The sequence below is a fragment of the Salvelinus fontinalis genome, chromosome 18 (genome assembly GCF_029448725.1).
Source record: "Salvelinus fontinalis isolate EN_2023a chromosome 18, ASM2944872v1, whole genome shotgun sequence".
Lineage (NCBI taxonomy): Eukaryota > Metazoa > Chordata > Actinopteri > Salmoniformes > Salmonidae > Salvelinus > Salvelinus fontinalis.
Genome location: NC_074682.1, coordinates 28,728,123 through 28,744,513, shown reverse-complemented (window position 1 = coordinate 28,744,513; position 16,391 = coordinate 28,728,123). Strand labels below are relative to the sequence as shown.

At 42.9% G+C, this 16,391-nt stretch overlaps 1 protein-coding gene across 1 annotated transcript; it reads right to left on the bottom strand.

Moving 5' to 3' along the window:
* Nucleotides 1-9,015: 9,015 nt before the first annotated feature.
* LOC129815927 (protein BTG2-like) lies at nt 9,016-11,402 on the bottom strand. The gene is made up of 2 exons (XM_055870140.1): nt 10,915-11,402; nt 9,016-10,468 (listed from the first exon to the last, which is right to left on the bottom strand). Exons 1-2 carry the CDS (start codon nt 11,060-11,062, stop codon nt 10,122-10,124), a joined length of 495 nt encoding a protein of 164 aa, XP_055726115.1. The 5' UTR covers nt 11,063-11,402; the 3' UTR covers nt 9,016-10,121.
* Between the last annotated feature and the right edge of the window lie 4,989 nt (nt 11,403-16,391).

Here is a 16,391-nt window from a genome sequence, read left to right as displayed (position 1 = left end):
ACTAATAGCAGAGCAATGTTTTTGAAACAGTATGGACATTTTCATTATATTTTATTGAGTTTTCACCTGAAATTACAGTAACAGCCTGTTACATTCTGAAATTGTTGGCACAGCTTTAAAAAAGGGTAGCTCAACTGTGTTTTCCCCCAGCGCGTTGTGTGAAGATTAGAGCACAGAGAGTTAGAATTAGTGGGATACAGTGGTGAAAAAGAAAGGAAACGAGAAGTAACGAGGTGGTGAAATCCAAGCCTAACGTAGACATGTTTTTAGTCGGAGTGAGGGTTTTGGAATCAAAGGAGTTATCTCTGGGGTGGCGAATGAAGTAAACTGCTCAGGGTAACTGAAGAAATAGATGGAGTGGTTGGTGAACATTGATTGAACTGGTTGTATGGTGGATGGAGTAAATAAATTACATTCATCCATACTGTTGTTCTTTGATGAAGAGTCTCTCCCTTCTCTTGTTGAGTTAGGATTCATGAGATACCCTGTAAGAGCTTTTGTGCACAAGCCCCTTCAGTGTTAAACATTTGGTAATATGTCAAGTGTATGCAGACAGGAAAAGTATTGTATGCCAGTAGAGGTGAAATGCTGCATTTGTGGCAGCGAACATGCGGCCAAATTCCTGGAGTGCCCTGTTAGGGTGAAGAAGACAGAGGTAGCAAGAGTAGGGGCTGTCCAGAGTGCCTCCTATCTAGAGGCAGTGAGAAGAGTGGAAGGAGCGAGTGGAGCCACCACCAGTGAAGGTTTCAAACCAACCGAGGGATCATGATATTACAGTGGCTTGCAAAAGTATTCACCCCTTTGGCATTTTTACTATTTTTTTGCCTTACAACCTGGAATTAAAATAGTTTTTTTTTTTGGGGGGGGGGGGGGGGTTGTATAATTTGATTTACACAACATGCCTACCACTTTGAAGATGCAAAATATTTTTTATTGTAAAACAAACAAGACAAACAAAACAAAACAAAACAAATAAAAAAACAGAACACTTGAGCATGCATAACTATTCACCCCCCTCCCAAAGTCAATACTTTGTAGAGCCACCTTTTGCAGCAATTACAGCTGCAAGTCTCTTGAGGAATGTCTTTATAAGCTTGACACATCAAGCCACTGGGATTTTTGCCCATTCTTCAAGGCAAAACTGCTCCAGCTCCTTCAAGTTGGATGGGTTCTGCTGGTGTACAGCAATCTTTAAGTCATACCACAGATACTCAATTGGATTGAGGTCTGGGCTTTGACTAGGCCATTTCAAGACATTTAAATGTTTCCCCTTAAACCACTCAAGTGTTGCTTTAGCAGTATGCTTAGGGTCACTGTTCTGCTGGAAGGTGAACCTCCGTCCCAGTCTCAAATCTCTAGAAGACAAACAGGTTTCCCTCAAGAATTTCCCTGTATTTAGCACCATCCATCATTCCTTCAATTCTGACCAGTTTCCCAGTCCCTGCCAATGAAAAACATCCCCACAGTATGATGCTGCCACCACCATGCTTCACTGTGGGGATGGTGTTCTCGGGGTGATGAGAGGTGTTGGGTTTGCGCCAGACATAGCATTTTCCTTGATGGCCAAAAAGCTCAATTTTAGTCCCATCTGACCAGAGTACATTCTTTCATATGTTTGGGGAGTCTCTCACATGCATTTTGGCAAACACCAAACTTGTTTGCTTATTTTTTTCTTTAAGCAATGGCTTTTTTCTGGCCACTCTTCCGTAAAGCCCAGTTCTGTGGAGTGTATGGTTTAAAGTGGTCCTATGGACAGATACTCCAGTCTCCGCTGTGGAGCTTTGCAGCTCCTTCAGGGTTATCTTTGGTCTCTTTGTTGCCTCTCTGATTAATGCCCTCCTTGCCAGGTCCGTGAGTTTTGGTGGGCGGCCCTCTCTTGGCAGGTTTGTTGCGGTGTCATATTCTTTCAATTTTTTAATGATGGATTTAAATGGTGCTCTGTGGGATTTCAAAGTTTGGGATATTTTTTAATAACCCAACCCTGATCTGTACTTTTGCACAACTTTGTCCCTGACCTGTTTGGATCCCTGTGAGTAGTAGACCAGTACAGTGACTCCAACAGTTTGTGCTTTAGTAAGGTTGGCTTCTTGTTCTTTATTGCTATTGTCATTAATTGTATAGCAAAGATGGAAAGGAAATCCCAGAAGATTGAATTGGTTGTAGGTGGTGGCCCGGTGTAGGATATGTTAGTTCCACAGAAAACCATAAGAACCATCATCCAGGCAAGAAGCATGCTCCAAGAAGCTGATAAACTCACCACAGAAATGTTCAATGTTTTCAGTCGCAATTTTGCATTTACAGTACCAGTCAAAAGTTTGGACACACCTACTCATTCCAGGGTTTTTCTTAATTATTTATTATTTTCTACATTGTAGAAAAGTAGTGAAGACATCAAAACTATGAAATAACACATTTGGGATCATGTAGTAACCAATAATAGTGTTAAACTCTTAATGATCAGCTATGAAAAGCCAACTGAAAATTATTCATGATTATTATTTGACCATGCTTGTCACTTATGAACATTTTTGAACATCTTGGCATAGTTCTGTTATAATCTCCACCCGGCACAGCCAGAAGAGGACTGGCCACCCCTCATAGCCTGGTTCCTCTCTAGGTTTCTTCCTAGGTTTTGGCCTTTCTAGGGAGTTTTTCCTAGCCACCGTGCTTCTACACCTGCATTCTAGCTGTTTGGGGTTTTAGGCTGGGTTTCTGTACAGCACTTCGAGATATTATCTGATGTACGAAGGGCTATATAAAATAAAATTGATTGATTGATTAAACAAATCAAAATATGTTTTATATCTGAGATTCTTCAAAGTAGCCACCCTTTGCCTTGATAACAGCTTTGCACACTCTTGGCATTCACTCAACCAGCTTCACCTGGAATGCTTTTCCAACAGTCTTGAAGTAGTTCCCACATATGCTGAGTGCTTGTTGGCTGCTTTTCCTTCACTCTGCGGTCCAACTCATCCCAATTGGGCTGAGGTCAGGTGATTGTGGGGGCCAGGTCATCTGATGCAGCACTCCATCACTCTCCTTCTTGGTCAAATAGCCCTTACACAGCCTGGAGGTGTGTTGTGTCATTGTCCTGTTGAAAAACAAATGATAGTCCCACTATCATGTATGAAGGTAAGACCCAGATGCAGACCACGTCAAATAAACAATAGTTTAATAATTCAACAGGGGGGTGGAACCCGGAGGACAGGCTGGCCGACGACCCAGCCAGGGTGCAAAACGCCTTCCAGAACCGGAACGAGAACTGAGGGCCACGATAAGAGATCATGTCCACGGGCAGTACATGGATCCGGAAGACGTGCTGCACCATGAGCTGGTCCGTCTCCTTGGCAGAGGGTAACTTGGGGAGAGGAATGAAGTGGGCCTTGGAAAAGCGATCCACCACAGTCAGGATGGCGGTATTGCCATCAGACGGGGGGATACCCGTGACAAAGTCCAGGGAGATGTGAGACCAGGGACGATGAGGGACGGGCAGAGGTTGCAGGAGGCCAGCCGGGGGTTGTCGAGTGGTCTTGTTCCGTGTACAGAACGTGCAGGCGGGGACAAAGGCGGCGACCAAAAGCGTTGTTGCACAAAGGCCAGGTCCGCCGGGAGCCCAGGTGGCAGGCAAGCTTGGAGGAATGGGCCCACTCCAGGACTGCGGAGCGGACAGCTTCAGGCACGAACATCCGATCGTCTGCCCCCCCGGGTAAACAGAACAGTTGAACCGGGTAAACAGCAGGGCCCATCTCGCCTGCCTGGAGTTGAGGGGCTTGGCGGTGTGGAGATACTCCAGGTTTTTGTGGTCAATCCACACAATGAACGGATGTTCCGCCCCTTTGAGCCAGTGCCTGCATTCCTCCAATGCCATCTTCACCACGAGAAGCTCCCGATTTCCAACATCGTAGTTCCTCTCCATGGCGGTGAGGCGGTGAGAGAAGAAGGCGCAGGGATGCAGCTTAAGGTCCAGGGCAGAACATTGGGACAGAACAGCCCCCACTCCGACATCCGAAATATCGGCATCCACCACGAACTGACGGGAAGGGTCTGGATGAACCAGGATCGGAGGCGTGGTGAATTGGTGTTTAAGGTCCCGGAACGCCTGGTCAGCGGCCGTGGACCATGTGAATGGAACCTTGTTAGAAGTGAGGGCATACAGGGGAGAGGCCAGGCTGCTGTAACCCCGGATAAAGCGTTGGTAAAAGTTGGTAAACCCCAGGAAGTGTTTGCGGCTGCACCTTGGACGAGGGGAGGGGAGCAAAGGTACAGGTCGGCAGGCAGGCTCATGGGCAGGCAGAGTGGTCAGGGAGGCGGGCTCGGAGTCAGTACAGGCAAGGGTCAAAAGCAGGAGGGGGAGAAAAGAGAAACTGGAAAAAGCAGGAGCTGAGACACAAAACGCTGGTTGACTTGAACAAACAAGACGAACTGGCAACAGACAAACAGAGAACACAGGTATAAATACACAGAGGATAAAGGGGAAGATGGGCAACACCTGGAGGGGTGTGGAGACAATTACAAAGACAGGTGAAACAGATCAGGGTGTGACACCCACTAAGCGCAAACCAGATGGGATGGCGTATCGCTGCAGAATGCTGTGGTAGCCATGCTGGTTAACTGTGCCTTGAATTCTAAATAAATCACTGACAGTGTCACCAGCAAAGTAGCTCCACACCATCATACCTCCTCCTTTATGCTTCACGTTGGGGACCACACATGTGGAGATCATCCATTCACCTACTCTGCCTCTCAAAAAGACATGGCGGTTGGAACCAAAAATGTCAAATTTGGACTCATCAGACCAAAGGGCAGATTTCCATCAGTCTAATGTAAATTGCTCAAGTTTCTTGGCCCAAGCAAGTCTCTTCTTATTATTGGTGTCCGTTAGTAGTGGTTTTGTTGCAGAAATTCGACCATGAAGGCCTGCTTCACGCAGTGTCCTCTGAACAGTTGATGTTGAGATATGTCTGTTACTTGAACTCTGTGAAGCATTTATTTGGCCTGCAATTTCTGAGGCTGTATCCTCTGCAGCAGATCTGTATATTCCTGTTCTGTGGCGGTCCTCATGAGAGACAGTTTCATCATAGCGCTTGATGGTTGTTGCGACTGCAATTGAAGAATAGTTCAAAGTTCTTGAAATGTTCCACATTGACTGACCTTCATGTCTTAAAGTAATGATGGACTGTCATTTATTGATGCTTATTTGAGCTGTTCTTGCCATAATATGGACTTGGTCTTTTACCAAATAAGGCTATCTTCTGTATACCACCCCTACTACTGATTGGCTCAAACGCATTAAGAAGGAAAGAAATTCCACAAATTAACTTTTAACAAGGCACAGCTGTTAATTGAAATGCATTCCAGGTGACTACCTCAAGTAACTGATTGAGAGAATGCCAAGAGTGTGCAAAGCTGTCACCAAGGCAATGGGTGGCTACTTTGAAGAATCTAAAATATGAAAATATTTTGATTTGTTTAATACTTTTTTGGTTGCTACATGGTTCCATATGTGTTATTTAATAGCTTTGATGTCTTCACTATTATTCTACAATGTAGAAATTAGTAAAAAATAAAGAAAAACCCTTGAATGAGAAGGTGTGTCCAAACTTTTGACTAGTACTATACCTCATATGACTTCCATGATTTTGATAAAATGAAGCCTGGTTTGTTCTAAGGTAACTTTGCTGAAACTGTACTTTTAAATTCGTATGAGAAGGGTAAACATTCATGTTTGATATGCTTACGGTACTAGCTAGCTGTGTTAATGTCTTGCAAGCTAGCTACATTTAATGTGTGTTTGGATGAGAAAATAAACCCTTAATTGTCTACACATGCATGTGAATTGTTGCAATATTCAGGAGTGTAGTATGGTTTGGTTGCATTATTCAAGAATGTAGCTAATATGTTTACGGGAAAAGTTGATCACAATAATTAGCAAGCTTACTGGCTAGTCAGTGGCTAAGTACTGGGATACTGATATTTGCAGTGCATTCAGAAACTATTTAGACCCCTTGACTTGTTCCACATTTTGTTATCTTACAGCCTTATTCTAAAATAATGGATTAAATAGTTTTTTCCCCTCATCAATGTACACACAATACCCCATAATGACAAAGCAAAAACAGGTTTCTAGAAATATTTGCAAATTTACTGAAATGTATGTGCCTTTATGTGTTTTTTTGCCAGAGAAATTTATGTTAATTTCTCTACCATAAGCCACCTCCAACATTGTTTTAGAGAATTTGGCAATGCGTCCAACCAGCCTCACAACCGCAGACCACGTGCAACCACGCCAGCCCAGGACCTCCACATCCAGCTTCTTCACCTGCGGGATCGTCTGAGACCAGCCACCCAGACAGCTGAGGAAACTGTGGGTTTGCATGACCGAAGAATGTCTGCGCAAACTGTCAGAAATCGTCTCAGGGAAGCTCATCAGCGTGCTCATCGTCCTCCCCAGGGTCTTGATCTGACTGCAGCTCGGCATCAGAACCGACTTCAGTGGGCAAATGCTCACCTTCGATGGCCACTGGTACGCTGGAGAAATATGCACTTCACGGATGAATCCCGGTTTCAACTGTACCGGGCAGATAGCAGACAGCATGAAGGGTGTTGTGTGGGAAAGTGGTTTGCTGATGTCAATGCTGTGAACAGAGTGCCCCATGGTGGCAGTGGGGTTATGGTATTGGCAGGCATAAGCTATGGACAATGAACACAATTGCATTTTATCGATGGCACGTTGAATGCACAGAGATAATTTGACAATATCCTGAGGCCCTATACTATTCATCTGCCGCCATCACTTCAACATGATAATGCACGGGCTCATATTGCAAGGATCTGTACGCAATTCCTGGAAGCTGAAAATGTCCCAGTTCTTCCATGGCCTGCATACTCACCAGACATGACACAGATCGAGCATGTTTGGGATGCTCTGGATCGACGTGTATGACAGCGTGTTCCAGTTCCCGCAACTTCACACAGCCATTGACGAGGAGTGGGACAACATTCCACAGGCCACAATCAACAGCCTGATAAACTCTATGCGAAGGAGATGTGCTGCTTGAGGAAAATGGTGGTTACACCAGATACCGACTGGTTTTCTGATCCACGCCCCTACCTTTTTTTTTACGTTTCTGTGACCAACAGATGCATATCTGTATTCCCAGTCATGATAAATTAATAGATTAGGGCCTAAGGAATTTATTTCAATTGACTGATTTCCTTAAATGAGTAACTCGGTAAAATTGTTGAAATTGTTGCATGTTGAGTTTATATTTTTGTTCAGCGTAACTGTTGATGTTTTTCAGGTCAGGTCAGCTTGGCTCTAAATGTATTTCATTAAAAAGTTGAAATCTAAAGGTAAAAGAATTTCAGACATGGAGTGCCAGTGGCCAAGAAGCTATAGGGAACCAGACACAAACACACCCTCATATTCCTTTTGGTTTATTTTTTAAAATACATGTTTTATTGTTGGTTAACAGGCACATATACACAGCAAATATAGTAGTTCATAGTATAGTAGCATTCATAATGATAGTGTGGTTTTAGAAAGGAGAAACAGCTAGATGTCCTCAGGTTTGTTATCTTAATAACTCAGTGACATTGGCACACAGAGGCAGATCTGACTATGGCAATGTCAATGACACAGTACCAAGTCGATGTGCAGGGGTACGAACTAACTGAGGTAGATACTGTATGTAGTTATAACTATGAATAAATGTGACTAGGCAACTGGATAGATAACAGTAGCAGCAACGTGTAACGAGTCAAAAAAAAGTTGGTGCAAGAAGGGTCAATGCAGATTGCTAAATAGTATATTTGGTTAAACTTAACTGTCTTATAGGCCATCATTGTAAATAATAATTTGTTCTTAAATGACTTGCCTAGTTAAAGGTTAAATAAAATAACTTTTGGCTTGGTGGTAGAAGCTGTTCGGGGTCCTGTCAAGTCAACCTGAGGGCATCTTAGCAGACTGAACTCCACAGTGAAGGAAGTTTCAAATACAACCAACAGTTTGCTCTAAGGCAACTCAGTACAAATGTGCATGTGCCTATTGAATTATTGAATCTCAACATGGAAAGTCAGTGGATGTATTTGATTAACTTTTATTAAAATAGTATGGATGTCAGCAAACTAAGGCAGGCAACTACAGAGGACAATGGTGGGCGTTTCATAATTTAAAAGTTAAGTATTGACCTTGGGCGAATCGTTGCTAGATTCCACAAAGCCTGGTCTCGGCCCAAAGCCGTCGGTGAAGTTCAACATAAAACTTCCTTTACCATGGAGTGGAGTTTAGGTCTGCTAAGGGCACTTAGGCTAGTAATACTTAAAACACATCAGTGTCTGTGTAGGTCTATTGGCTGTGTTGAATTATTTCCAACACAGTTTGGCCTGCTGTCTGTTAAGGCTCAAGCAGAGTAGGCCTGGAAGGTAGGATTGCTGAAATCAAGACATCCACTTACTAACAAATGTGTAAGTTCACACAAACACCATCCTTGAAAGGTTTATTTGCAGAAAAGACTGCAAACACTTGCAGGGAGGGTGAGTTTACTAAATGTAACTTCACACATTCTCCCAGGACAGAACTGATACAACAGGACAGTGAACCTGCTGATAGGTCCTCCCTCTTCTGTGGCTGGTGTAGGGCATGTCAAGACACGTGCCCTTAGTGACAAGCCAAACCAGCTCTGAGGCACAGACGAGCCTGATCCTGAGAGAGTGAACGCATGAATGAGTGACAATGCACCACTCATATAAACCCTGTATATAGATAAATAGATCAGATTGGTCCAATGCAAACATGGAGTCGGGATAGGAGCTCATCGGAGTTATGGGCAATTATCCAACCCCGTCAGATCTTGTCATGGATTTCAAGAGTAGAGGCTGGTGGCATTTATGTAGAATATGGCATAAGTAGAGTTCAGGTTCTCTCAAGTTACAACAGGAAGAGATTACTTAGAATGGGCTACCAGTGAAAGGATAAACTAATGCAAATTGAACAGACCACAGCAAGAGAGAATCTGGAATTCATAAAGGTTTATTGTAATAAAATTGACAAACTGTACAAGTATCTAGATATGCACATCTTTTTTTAAATGTACATTAAATGCATACTGTGCTTCAAATAGCTTAAACTCTACATCTTTCCCGTCTAGAACAGTAAACAATGGTGAGCTGCTCAACAGCTCAGTAGGGAGAGAGTACACTACAGAGGGCTGACAGCATCACGCTACCTGGCAGTGATAGACGTTAATATGACGCCAACCAACCACCTCACAGCTTATACACAAAGGCAAACTACCCAGGGGAGAATAACAGGGAACACTTGTCAAAGTGACAGATTCACATAGGAAAAACATTCACAATAGTGGTCAATATAAAAAAAAAAAAAACTTTTTGAACATGTTGAAAGTAAAGCTATTTTAGATTAAAAAGTCAAATCTTTCTCAAATAGGATCCAAGAGGATTAAAATTAGTTGACTATTTGTTGAGATTTAGCCAAACTCCAGTTGCTCTGAATACTCTGACTATTGCACAAAAGGAGCCAAGATATAAAGTTTGGCAGCAATATCCAACGCAAAGGGATTTGGGCAGACATTGTCATGTTAAGGTAGTTTAAACCAGCAGTACACCAAATTACAAACATTTTTTTAAAGTTCATCTTGGAATTGTATGGGTACCTGAACAAATACTTAACACTCCAGTTATGATTGATTTAGTATACATTTGTGAGAAGTGGCAATGGTGTGAAGTATTATTTCTATTGCACCATGAGATACTAACATCAGAATCCCAGAGTTGTTTTGTTTACACTGAGTCTTGGCTTGATTGTAGTGTGCCAAGACCACAGGACAGAAGCACACTACATACTGAGTCTCTGCAGTGCAAAAAGAGCCTATGGGCTGGTAGCCAAACAATATACAAAAAAAAAAGCTAACCCAACAGAAACACTACAACAAATACCCAGTGCCTTAAGAAAACTCAAATTTAAAAACAAAAAAAAATTTTAAAGGAAAAATGGGGTAAATGCTGCGAAATGTAAGTAGAAAAATAATCACTGTGGGTCGTCGACGGGCTTCACACTGACGCTGTTCACGTAGCCAGTCGAGGTAATGCCTGGTTCCGCACTAGCTCGAGACGGTCATCAGGTAGTTCTTCGGCGGGCTAGTGCGGCCACCGATCAGAAATTGATTCTTGCAGTTTTGTGTGGGGTCGGGGCTTGGTGATGCTGCTGGGGCCGCTGCTTCATAGAGGACACATATGGAGCCATCCTCCCCGATGCGGTAAGAGACCTCAAAAGGGTCCACCCAGAGGGTCAGCTCCCGGGGCAGGAGGGCGAAGAGCTGATCGCTAGTAAGTCCGATCCGACCAGCAGCCCTGCCAATAATTGGGTCCATTTCATGGTTCATTCGGATGCAGCGGTAGCCCGAGCCCTTCTGTGGTCTGTCTGGGAACCAGTGGTTCTGGTAGTGCTCTGTGACGAGATAATTATCAGAATGAAGGCACGAAACTAGAAGAGTCAACTTGTTGCATTGAAAACAAAAGCACCAGCTAATGAATTTGGGCCTACTACAATCATCTCGAGACATTATGCTAAATTAGGCTAACGAGGAAGCTTGCTAACGAATTATCTGACTTGCAAAGGTATTTAAAATATTTGTCGAATTACATGTTCGTTGTCTCCCCCCAGCATTAACTAATACATATTTTAAAAATACTTTTGCTGACTCACGTCGATCATATTAGAAAAGTAGCTCGATTTGACTGTCAGTTGGAACAGACAAAGCCAATACTAGTTAAACGTTAGCTAGGCTACCGTTACTCAACTAACTAGCCAAAACACTATGCAGCCATGTCGACAATAACTAGTTCTTAGCCAAACGTTTTTAAAAAATGTACAGGAAAAGCCAACCAAATTACCTGATAATGACTGTTGAAGACAATCTCTGAAATCATGAAGTTGGTGTTCACTCAGGAAGCCTCTTGTTCTCAATAACCTGGAAACAAACGTCGCAGCGGCCGTTACTTCTGGGCCCATTTCACCTCTAGATGAGTATCCTTGGTTCATTTTGCAAGCAAAATTGTTATTTCAGGTCGTAGGAAATAATATAAGAGTTTGACAGTAATGCAGTGTGAAACCGAGGTAACGTTAGCTAGCTATAGCGGAAGTAGCTATGCGAGTCCTCGACGAATCCTTCAGCAAAAATGAATCTTCAAGTCAGAAGCAGTGATATCAAAGCAACAAGTTGGCTCTAGCCAAAGTAACAACCAGCATTATTTATCTAAAATATTTGTTCGTTTGGAAGTGGCGTTTGATGTTATTTTTCGCTCAAATGCCACTTCCAAGTTGTCTGTGCTCGCACTACAGCTTGTGGCTTCTTTTTTATCAAGGGACAGAATATGTGATGTCACTTAATTGCAAGTTTTGAGTGATTGGCATTTTAACCAATGAAATTCACAGAAAAACCACACACCGCGCTCCCCGTGCGATGTGATTGGTTTATATCGTGGAAAACCGAGGTGGGTGTAAAATGCAAATGAGGTTCCGTCCATCACCAAATATAGAAATTGACGTCTAACCCTGCTCTAAAGTATTCGTGACGACTGTGCAACAAAAAACACTAGCTACTTACTGTAAATTTCAAACGAGAAAATTTGATTTTCTGCTACATTAACAAGCGTATTCAACAACTATTGACATCGGCTCAAAGAGTTATTGTTTACAGGCTATTTGGAAGAAAAACAGTTTTTACCGGTTTAGCCAAACAAATGAACCTAGTATTGACAAAAATACTCATCCCATTTGACATATTTCATTTAAAGCTAGAATCCTTAGTTGCTACATACATTAGACTTTAGACTTATAAATAAATAATTTTTAGCAATTGATTCTTGAATAATATAACTTATAAATGCATCATGAGCTTAGTTCAACTGTCGTTCCCCATCAGAACCCAAAATATATTTTTTTACTCCCAATGTTTGTAAACAATGTAAATGTAAACAAACGGTATAGTTCCAAAACATGGTTACAACTATAACTTTGATGTGGATGGTCAGTCCTTGCATCCATTGCTCTTTTGATGAATTTGAGAGTGGTTACATTTCTACAGGCCCATGCCAGATAACACAATTACTCAGGCACAGCTGTGGGCCACCACATAGTTCCATGTTGTTCAGCTTTTGACCAAAACAGAGGTGGAGTAAATGCTTTGTGATTGTTTCAATTAAGGCCTCCAGCTTTAATCAGTGCTACTACAATTGTATATGGGGAAATACAAGTCTAGGCAGAATACACTTTCTCGGCTGTGAGGAACAAAATGTTAAATCACAGAGTTCGGGTTTAACGTTCAAGTGTGTGTGTGTGTGTGTGTTGTGGTTCCTCTGGCGCTACTACAGGGACATCTAGTGGTCGTAAATGAAAGTAATAGTTTGCCATTTTAACCCCCTGTTCATATCAAATTGTATTTGTCACATGCGCAGAATACAACTTGTGTAGACTTTACCGTGAAATGTTTGCTTAAGAGCCCTTCCCAAAAGTAGTGACACGAGGAATAAAATACACGAGAATGGAGCTATATAGTACTAGGTCAATGTGCAGAGGTACGAGGTATTTGAGGTAGATTTGATTTATTAATATTTAACCTTTATTTAACTAGGCAAGTCAATTAAGAACAAATTCTTATTTACAATGACGGCCTACTTGTAAAGCCCCCCTGCCAAACGCTCCCCTAACCTGGATGACACTGGGCATGGCCGCCCTATGGGACGCTGGGCATGGCCGCCCTATGGGACGCTGGGCATAGCCGCCCTATGGGACGCTGGGCATGGCCACCCTATGGGACTCCTGAGCACGGCCCGTTGTGATACAGCCCGGGATCAAACCCGGATCTGTAGTGCCTTAGACCGCTTCGCCACTCGGGAGGCCTATGTGTGTGTGTTATCTGTGTGCGTATGAAGTGTATGTGAATGGGTGTGGGTTTTGTGTGGGAGTGTCAATGTTGTGTGTGTAAGTGAGTGTGTATATGGTTTGTGCTTCTACCTCTGGATTAAAGCACTTTGTGACATCTGCAGATGTAAAAAGGGCTTTATAAATACATTTAATTGATTGATATATATAGTCTAGTGAGTGTGCGTAGATTAATTTGCAAGATAGAGTCAGTTGCAGATAGTTCGGTTACCATTAATTGACTATTTATCAGTCTGTCTATTTAGCAGTCTTGGGGGTAGAAGCTATCTTGGAGCCTGTTGGTCCGAGAGACTCGATGCTCCGGTATCATTTGCCGGACGGATGGTAGCAGAGTGAACAGACTATGGCTTGGGTGGCTTTGCTCTGAGACAGCCTGATATAGAGGTCCTGGATGGCAGGAAGCTCGCCCCCAGTGATGTACTGGGCTCTCCGCACCACCTTCTGTAGATCTTTGCAGTCAAGGGTGGTGCATTTGCCATACCAAGCTGTGATGCAGCCAGTCAAGATGCTCTCGATGGTGCAGTTGTAGAACTTTTTGAGGATCCGAGGGCCCATGCCAAATCTTTTCAGCCTTCTGAGGAGGAAGAGGCGCTGCCGTGCCCTCTTCATGACTGTGCGGACCATGTTAGGTCCTTAGTGATGTGGACACCAAGGAACTTGAAGCTCTCGACCCGCTCCACAACAGCCCCTTCGATGTGGATGGGGCCGTGCTCTCCCCTCTTTCTCCTATGGTCCACGATCAGCCTATTGGTCTTACTGACAGTGAGGGAGAAGTTGTTGTCCTGGCACCACACTGCTAAGTCTCTGACCTCCTCCCTGTAGACTGACTCATCGCCGTCAGTGATTAGGCCACGCAGTCGTGGGTGAACAGGGAGTACAGGAGGGGACTAAGCACACACCCCTGAGGGGCCCCCGTGTTGCGGGTCAGCGTTGCGGAGATGTTTTTTTAATTGAATTTTATTGTTATTATTAACCCCTCCACCACCCCCACTCTTCGGAGGACAAATATCTTTTAGTTTTTTTACAGCTTTTTTGCTACATATATATATACATTTTACATATACATTTTACATACACATTTTACATACAGTACATGGTACTTTTATATAAAGCAGTCACATAACAATAATACTTTATACCAAACATAAGCTCTTTAATCTTAACCCTCAGCCACTCCCAGTCCATCCCACCTATCACCATCCCACCTATCACCATAGACCATAGACCCCTTGTTTGGTTTCCATGTGCCAAATGTTTTTCAATTGTGCTGTGATGTTTTACAACATTCTTGAACCTTTCTAATCATATAGTGTCCACAGATTGTGAACAAAAGATGAAAACCTTTCCTATGAGTATTATTATATTATTTATTATCTGACTATGGCTTTCCAGATCACCCAACACTGCTATATGTAAAGTTAATTTTAGGTGCATGTTGTGATTTTTTTTCCCATTCCTGAACCTGTGACCAGAAACAAGCTACATAGGGGCAATACCAGAATAAGTGATCTATTGATTCTGTCTCTTCGCAGCAAAATCTACAGAGCTGAGATTGTTGTATGCCCCATATATACAGCATTCTGTTGGTGGCAATAATATTATACAATCATATAAATTGAAAAAAAATTTTTGAATCAAGTGTAGTTTTTTTGTACCATTGCATAAACCGTATGCCCTCACCACCTGGGGCCGGCCCATCAGGAAGCCCAGGATCCCGTTGCAAAGAGAGGGGTTCAGTCCTAGCCTCCCTAGTTTACTGATGCTTTTGGAGGGCACTATGGTGTTGAATGAGCTGTAGTCTATGAACAGCATTCTCACATAGTTATTTCCCCTCTTGTCCAGGTGGGAGAGGGCAGTGTGAAGTGCAATAGAGATTGCTTCATCTGTGGATCTGTTGGGGCGATATGCGAATTGGAGTGGGTCTAGAGTGTCTGGGATGATGGTGTTGATGTGTGTCGTGACCAGCCTTTCAAAGCACTTCTTAATTATAGATGTGAGTGCTACAGGGCTATAGTAATTTAGGCAGGTTACCTTGGAACAGGGACAATGGTGGTCAGCTTGAAACATGTTGGGATAACAGACTGGGACAAGGATAGATTGAAAATGTCTGTGAAGACACTTCATCGGTGTAGTCAGTTTCTTCTCATTGATCATTTGTTTTCCTGTAACATTGTCTCAACTTTCAGTTATACCATGCATTCTGAAAGTATTCAGACTCCTTAAATTTTCCAAATTTTGTTACCTTACAGCCTTATTCTAAAATGTACTACATTGTTTCCCCCCACAATCTACACACAATAAACCATAATGACATTTTTGCAAATGTAAAAAAAAAAAAAGAAACTGAGATAAATACATTTACATAAGTATTCAGGCCCTTTTCTCTGTACTTTGTTGAAGCACCTTTGGCAGTGATTCCAGCCTTGAATCTTCTTGGGTATGATGCTACAAGCTTGGCACACCTGTATTTGGGGAGTTTCTCCCATTCTTCTCTGCACATCCTCTCAAGCTCTGTCAGGTTGGATGGGGAGCGTTGCTGCACAGCTATTTTCAGGTCTCTCCAGAGATGTTCGATCAGGTTCAAGTCTGGGCTCTGGCTGGGCCACTCAAGGACATTCAGAGACTTGTCCCGAAGCCACTCCTGTGTTGTCATGGCTGTGTGCTTAGGGTCGTTGTCCTGTTGGAAGGTGAACCTTCGCCCCAGTCTGAGGTCCTGAGTGCTCTGGAGCAGGTTTTCTTCAAGGATCTCTCTGTACTTTGCTTCGTTCATATTTCCCTCGATCCTGACGAGTCTCCCAGTCCCTGCTGCTGAAAAATTCCCCCACAGCATGATGCTGCCACCACCATGCTTCACTGTAGGGGTGGTATTGGCCAGGTGATGAGAGGTGCCTGGTTTCCTCCAGATGTGACACTTGGCATTCAGGCCAAAGAGTTCAATCTTGTTTTCATCAGACCAGAGAATCTTGGTTCTCCCATCTCCACAGAGGAACTCTGGAGCCCTGTCAGAGTCACCATTGGGTTCAGGTGGACTCCAATCAAGTTGTAGAAACATCTCAAGGATGATCAGTGGAAACAGGATGCACCTAATTTCAACTTCGAGTCTCATAGCAAAGGGTCTGAATACTTATGTAAATAAGGTATTTCTGTTTTGTATTTTTAATACATTTGCAAATCTTTCTAAAAACCTGTTTTCACTTTGTCATTGTGGGGTATTGTGTGTAGATTGATGAGTATTTGTATTTATTTAATCCATTTTAGAATAAGGCTGTTGCGTAACAAAATGTGGTAAAGTGAAGGGATCTGAATACTTTCCAAATGCACTTTACACATCACAATGTAAACATGTTGGATATATAAGAGATCCATTCTCAACAGCACCAGTAGGTCTCAGGTTAAATACTTTCTGTTTAGAGCCATCTGATTTGCT

What these genes read in the sequence shown, in the direction of transcription:
- LOC129815927 (XM_055870140.1), bottom strand. Translation starts at nt 11,062, where the DNA reads ATGAACCAAGGATACTCATCTAGAGGTGAAATGGGCCCAGAAGTAACG. An exon ending in TCTTCAACAGTCATTATCAG is followed by an intron (nt 10,469 to 10,914) that starts GTAATTTGGTTG and finishes ATCTCGTCACAG; the next exon opens with AGCACTACCAGAACCACTGG.